This window comes from Thamnophis sirtalis, unplaced genomic scaffold (assembly GCF_051295495.1).
Source record: "Thamnophis sirtalis isolate CommonGarterSnake01/CBP01778 unplaced genomic scaffold, rThaSir2_p1.2 scaffold_7, whole genome shotgun sequence".
Lineage (NCBI taxonomy): Eukaryota > Metazoa > Chordata > Lepidosauria > Squamata > Natricidae > Thamnophis > Thamnophis sirtalis.
Window position 1 is genome coordinate 91,537,148 of NW_028261387.1, and position 7,137 is coordinate 91,544,284.

The window sequence follows — 7,137 nt, forward strand, 5'->3', positions numbered from 1 at the left end:
AAATTGTTCTGCGCCTGCGCAAAGACCATTAAAAACACATGCCAACAACAGCAGCAGAGACCGGGGAACCGGTTCAGGGGCGTGGCCAGCCTGGGTCGCTGCTGGTTCTGCGACCCAGGCCAAATGACCACTACCGCTTCACGCGAACCGGTGCGAACCGGTAGCAACCCACATCTTTTTTGAAGCCTTGATGTTCTTCTCCTGCCTGGACCTCCTTTGCCTTCAATCTTTCCTTGGAGGGTTAAATGAAGGATGGCGTATTTTCCTGGGTGTCCGGACATCACATGTCCAAAATATTCCAGCTTTCACTTTTTATGTGGTTTTGATGATTTCCCAGGCGGCTTATCCCCTCCTGATTTCTGATCTTGTCAACCCAGCTTATACGTAACAGCCGCCTGTAAATCCACATTTCAAATGCTTCTAGTCACTTCAAGTGGTTTTCTGTCAGAGACTGACTCTCCACTCCGTAGAACAGGATAGAAAAGATGTAGCATCTTGACAAGCTTCATTTTCAGTCTTAGGCTTATGTTGTGACTGCAGAAGATCTTTTCCATTTTGAAGAATCCCGTTTGAGCTTTCTCTATCCTTTTTCTTTACCTCAGCGGTCATGTCCCAGCTTTCATGTAAGTTAGAACCGAGGTATGTGATCCTTTCAACTTCAACTAATGGTATTCCTCCCGAAGTGGTAAATTAATGGGGGTCCACCGAGAAAAGGGTGAACGACCAAAGCGTGCCCGACTAAACCGCGGTGACAAAACCGTGAGTTCTAAAGCGTGCCGACAAATGAGCTCTGAAGCGCGGCGACAACAGCACAGCGACAACAGTGCGGCGACAGAAGTGCGCTGTAAATCTAACCTTAACCCTAACCCTAACCCTAGCCCTAAACCTAACCCTTACCTTAACTTAAATCGCGCTTCTGTCGGCGTGCTGTTGTCGCTGCATTGATGACGTCGCATTGATGATGTCGTGGTTTTAGCGCCGCGCTTTTGTCGGGTCACGATTAATGAGTTGTTTGCTGACGGCCATGATCTTGGCTTTTGAGGCATTAAGCTTCAAGAGGTATTTTTCAGATATTTCTGTGACTCTTTTCTCTAGACTAGCCAAACCAAGTTCAAAAGAAGATCAACTAAGATGATTAAAGGACTGGAGACGAAAACATATGCAAGAATTGGGTATGGCCAATCTAGAGAAAAGAAGAACTAGGGGTGACATGATAGCAGTATTCCAGTATTTGAGGGGCCACCACAAAGAAGAAGGAGTCAAGCTATTCTCCAATGCACGAGAAGGCAAGACAAGAAACAATGGATGGAAACCAGTCGAGGAGAGGAGCAACCTGGAATTAAGGAGGAATGTCCTAATAGTGGGAACAATTAATCAGTGGAATGACTTGCCTTCAAGAAGTTGTGGGTGCTCCTCCATCACTGGAGGTTTTAAAGAAGAGACTGGGCAGCCATTTGTCTGAAATGGTATAGGGCAGTGTTTCTCAACCTTGGCAACTTTAAGTCCTGCACAGCTGGCTGGGGTATTCTGGGAGATGAAGTCCACAGGACTCAAAGTCGCCAAGGTTGAGAAACACTGGAATAGGGTCTCTGGCTTGAGCAGGGGGTTGGACTAGAAGACCTCCAAGGTCCCTTCCAAATTCTGTTATTCTGGGTCTGTGTCACAGAAGGTCCTTAGAAGGGACGGTGGAGGACCCCAAGCCACAACCCGAGCTAAGAAAACTGTGGACGGTACAGTAGCCTTCAGAAACGTGGGCACCTTCCAGATGTGTCCAGACTCGTCCTCGACATGCAACTATTTGTTCAGTCAGTGACCGTTCAAAGTTACAACGGCACTGAAAAAACTCTGACTTAACCGTTCTCACACTGGCCGCCGTTGCAGGTTTCCCACAGTCCCGCGATCAAAATTCAGGCAACCTTGACAATTGACATGTGTTTAGTATTTGCAGCATTCTGGAGTTGCGTGATCGCTGTTTTGTGGCCTCCCCAGTGGGCTTCATGACCACAAAGTCAATGGGGGAAGCCTGATTCCGTTAATGACCCCCTGATTCATTTAACAATGGCAGTGATTCGCTTAAGAAACGCAACGAGAACCGTCACGTCCGTCAGGGGCGAAAGAGCAAGCAGATCTTATAAATCAGTTATCAGCACATCAGTTTTGGTCACCACAATGTAAAAAACATGTGGAGACTCTAGAAAGAGTGCAGAGAAGAGCAACAAAGAGGATTACGGGATTGGAGACTAAAACATATGAAGAACGGTTGCAGGAACTGGGTAGGTCTAGTTTAATGAAAAGAAGGACTAGGGGAGACATGATAGCAGGCTTCCAGTATCTCAGGGGTTGCCACAAAGAAGAGGCAGTCAAGCTATTCTCCAAGGCACCTGAGGGCAGAACAAGAAGCAATGGGTGGAAACTAATCCAGGAGAGAAGCAACTTAGAACTGAGGAGAAATTTCCTGACAGTTAGAACAATTAACCAGTGGAACAGAAGTTGTGAATGCCCCAACACTGGAAATCTTTAAGAAGATGTTGGATAGCCATTTGTCTGAAACGGTGTAGGGTTTCCTGCCTAGGCAGGGGGTTGGACTAGAAGACCTCCGAGGTCCCTTCCAACTCTGCTACTGTATTATTGTAATAGAGATCAGATCCAGAATATGGTTCCTTACCTCAACTCCTGCCCAATGAGTTCTGCTGGTACTGCAGCAGCAACAAGGAAGAAGAGAAGAAAACAAGGTCAAACAGAAAGAAGATTAAGGCAGTTTTTTTGGAGAAAAAATCACTCAGTGTAAATTGCAAACAACCTATTGCCCATGCCAAATGGTAACAACCACAACTGGTTCTATACACACACACACACACACACACACACACACACACACATTCTCCCCCCCCTACGCATGTGGCACAACCTCCCCACGTTTCCCCGTGCATGTGTGTATGACCCCCCGCGCTTCCCCTGCCTCCCCCTGCAGCCCCCCCCCCGTGCCCTATTTTGGGCCTAGCAAGCCCCCTTGAAGTCTCCGGGGACCAAAAATGGGCTACGGGGGAGCAGTGTCCCACCTACACCCCATTTTGGACCTAGCAGGCCCTCTTGAAGCCTCCTGGAACCAAATATGGGCTACCGGGGGGGGGCACTGCTCCCATCTGCACCCCATTTTGGGCCTAGCAAGCCCCTTGAAGCCTCCTGGGACCAAAAATGGGCTACGGGGGGGGGGAGCACCGCTCCCATCTGCACCCCATTTTGGGCCTAGCAGGCCCCCTTGAAGCCTCCTGGGACCAAAAATGGGCTACGGGGGGGGGAGCACCGCTCCCATCTGCACCCCATTTTGGGCCTAGCAGGCCCCCTTGAAGCCTCCTGGGACCAAAAATGGGCTACGGGGGGGGGGGGAGCACCGCTCCCATCTGCACCCCATTTTGGGCCTAGCAGGCCCCCTTGAAGCCTCCTGGGACCAAAAATGGGCTACGGGGGGGGGGGGGGAGCACAGCTCCCATCTGCACCCCATTTTGGGCCTAGCAGGCCCCCTTGAAGCCTCCTGGGACCAAAAATGGGCTACGGGGGGGGGGGAGCACCGCTCCCATCTGCACCCCATTTTGGGCCTAGCAAGCCCCTTGAAGCCTCCTGGGACCAAAAATGGGCTACGGGGGGGGGGGGGGGGGGGCGGGAGCACCGCTCCCATCTGCACCCCATTTTGGGCCTAGCAGGCCCCCTTGAAGCCTCCTGGGACCAAAAATGGGCTACGGGGGGGGGGAGCACCGCTCCTATCTGCACCCCATTTTTGGCCTAGCAGGCCCCCTTGAAGCCTCCTGGGACCAAAAATGGGCTACGGGGGGGGGGGAGCACCGCTCCTATCTGCACCCCATTTTTGGCCTAGCAGGCCCCCTTGAAGCCTCCTGGAACCAAAAATGGGCTACGGGGGGGGGGGAGCACCGCTCCTATCTGCACCCCATTTTGGGCCTAGCAGGCCCCCCTTGAAGCCTCCTGGGACCAAAAATGGGCGATGGGGGAGAGCACTGCTCTCACCTGCACCCCATTTTGGGCCTAGCAGGCCCCCTTGAAGCCTCCTGGGACCAAAAACAGGGCGAGGGAGCCTTGTACCCCCCTGTGCTCTCCCTTTCCCCGCGCATGGAGCTGAGCTGGGGCGATGGCTCATGTGCCCGCAGAGAGTTCTCTGCATCGCCGATATATCTTAATTTGAATCCTTTGATCATGCTTACGCTACTGTGGTCCGGCATTGAACAAAGTTCAAACCTCGTTCCATAAATTCAATCCTTGATTTACAACAGTTCATTTATCGATCATTCAAAGTTTACAACGGCAGTGGGAAAAGAGAGTTTATGACTGTTTTTCACGTTTACGATTGCTGTGGCATCCCGGTGGTCACGTGATCAAAATTCAGACTCTGGGCAACCGGTTCACATTTATGACGGGTTGCAGTGTCCCGGGGTGCTGGGATCCCCTTCGGCGACCTTCCGACACGCAAAGTCCATCGGGAAGCCAGATTGGCTTAACAACTGGGTTATTAACAAATGCAGGGATTCACTTAACAACGGGGGCAAGAAAGGTCGTACAATGGGGCAAATGTCTCACTTAACAGCATAGATTTTGGGCTTCACTGTGTTTGAGGACTATCTGTACTGAGGCAGCATTTATTTTTATTTTTTTGCAAATCTTATGGTCTGAATATTCAGTTGCTCATTCCTCCTGCAGTTTAATAACCAGCCCAATTAATATTTCTGGAAAATGCAGTCCCTGGATTTATGATGTATGAGCATTGCAATTGGCCCAACAAAAAGGATGCCCTCCTGTGGCAACGGGGTCCATCTACTTCTTTAGATGAATGACCCAATGCAGCCACCACTGATTTGGGGTTAATTTGTTGCAGCTTCTGGGACAGGAAACTGAAATATTGTCATGGACTCTTGCCTGATCTGTTTGCATTAGAGAACTACTTCCAAATGGGATAGGAGAGGCCTTGAGAATGGAGTTTTGCTCCTGGGCCTTTTTTATTTCATACATTCTCATCGCAACTCTGCAACGATGAATATCTGTCTGTCTGTCAGTCTCTGTCTCTATTTCTTTATCTTTATCTATCTCTCTGTCTCTATCTATATCTATATATGTCTCTATGTCTCTATGTCTCTATCTATCTATCTATCTATCTATCTATCTATCTATCTATCTATCTATCTATCTATCTATCTATCTATCTATCATCTATCTATCGTCTCTCTCTCTCTCTTTCTATCTAAGTATATACACCTGTCTCTGTCTCTCTTTCATCTACCTACCTTCCTATCATCTATCTATCTATCTATCTATCTATCTATCTATCTATCTATCTATCTATCTATCTATCTATCTATCTATCTATCTATCTATCATCTATCTATCTATCTATCTATCGTCTCTCTCTCTCTCTCTCTCTCTCTCTCTTTCTATCTAAGTATATACACCTGTCTCTGTCTCTCTTTCATCTACCTACCTACCTACCTACCTACCCTGTTTTCTCCCAAAATAAGACCTCCCAGGATAATAAGCCCAATCGGGCTTTTGAGTGCATGCCCTAAAATAAGCCCTCCCCAAAAATATTGCAACACAGCAGCAGCCATGAGGTGACCATGCTCGCCGCCTCCTGCTCCTTAAAAATAATAAGACCTCCCTGGAAATAAGGCCAAGCGCTTATTTTACGAGTCAAAAGAAAATAAGACCCTGCCTTATTTTCAGGGAAACACAGTATTTATCTATCATCTATCGATCTTCTATCTATCTCCCTTCCTTCTTTCCTTCTCATCTCTTTCCTTTCTTTTCTCATCCATTTCATCCATTGTAACTTCAAACTTCCTTCATTTCTTTGTTCCTTCGTTTGTTCCTTCCTCCCTCCATTTCTTTCCTTCCTTCTTCCCATTTCCTTGCTTCTTCCTTTCCATCCCCTTCCCTCCCTCCCCTTTCTTTCTCCCCCCTCCCTTTCCTTCCTTCTTCCCATTTCCTTGCTTCTTTTTTTTCATCCCCTCCCTCCCTTTCTCTCTTTTTCCTTCCTTCCTTCCTTCCTTCCTTCCTTCCTTCCTTCCTTTCTTCCTTCCTTCCTCTCTCCTTTCCTCCCTCCCTTCCTTTTGCTTTCAAAGCCTGAAAATAAACAGACATCCAACTCAAGAGTTAACCACTTATTTCTCCTCCACTCCCTATACCCATCTGCCTCCCATTCTTCCATGCCGCTTCCCCTCCCAGCCAAATGCAAAACTTTAAAGTCTCAGGCTGTGATAAAAGCAGCCTGTAGTTGTGTAGCAAATCAGCCGTGTATGGCTGGTTTTTAAAGAAGAAAAAGGAGCGAGGGAGGAATTAGAGAAATGACTGGAACGTCGGTCTCTGGGTTGAACGGCCGTTTGAGTCCTTTGCCAAAGCAATCTGTTGGGAATAATTGGGAAGGGGATGTGGCTGTGCACAAACTACACACAGAAACCCACAAGGCCTTATCCTCAGGCAGGATTCCATTCAGACCAACGTGTTTGAACCATCTGCACCACCCCTGTTTCCACATGGAGAATAGAACAAAACGCTTACCTCTAATTGCCTTCGACCGTGTTCGTGCTCGTTTGTCATCATTCTCTAAACTCATCTGGAATCCAACAACAATAGAATTTAACATTGTGTTCAATTAAAAAAGCGTTTTACAGTCAAAGTTTAGGTGTTTCTGTAAAATTAGGTAAAGGTTCCCCCTCGCACCTATGTGCTAGTCGTTCCTGACTCTAGGGGGCGGTGCTCATCTCCGTTTCAAAGTCGAAGAGCCAGTGATGTCCGAAGATGTCTCCGTGGTCATGTGGCTGGCATGACTAAATGCCAAAGGGCCACAGAACGCTGTTACCTTCCCACCAAAGGTGGTCCCTATTTTTCTACTTGCATTTTTACGTGCTTTCGAACTGCTAGGTTGGCAGAAGCTAGGACAAGTAACGGGAATTCCCTCCGTTACGCGGTGCTAGGGATTCGAACCGCCGAACTGCCGACCTTTCTGATCGGCAAGCTCAGGGTCTTAGTCAGTGAGCCACTGCGTCCCTCTTCAACTTACAACACTTCAAAAAGGCTGTGGTGGGCGCAGTGGTTAGAATGCAGTGTCGCAGGCTAACTCTGCCCACAGCCAGGAGT

The 7,137-nt window shown here is 48.5% G+C and overlaps 1 protein-coding gene across 1 annotated transcript in view; it reads right to left on the bottom strand.

Annotated features, from left to right (window-relative positions):
• MYT1 (myelin transcription factor 1) overlaps positions 1–6,643 on the bottom strand; it is a 95,369-nt gene extending 88,726 nt beyond the window's left edge. Inside the window, 2 exon segments of the mRNA XM_087720872.1 lie at positions 2,666–2,696; positions 6,559–6,643. Of these exon segments, the coding sequence (XP_087576998.1) occupies positions 2,666–2,696; positions 6,559–6,643 (116 nt within the window).
• Positions 6,644–7,137: the final 494 nt, after the last annotated feature.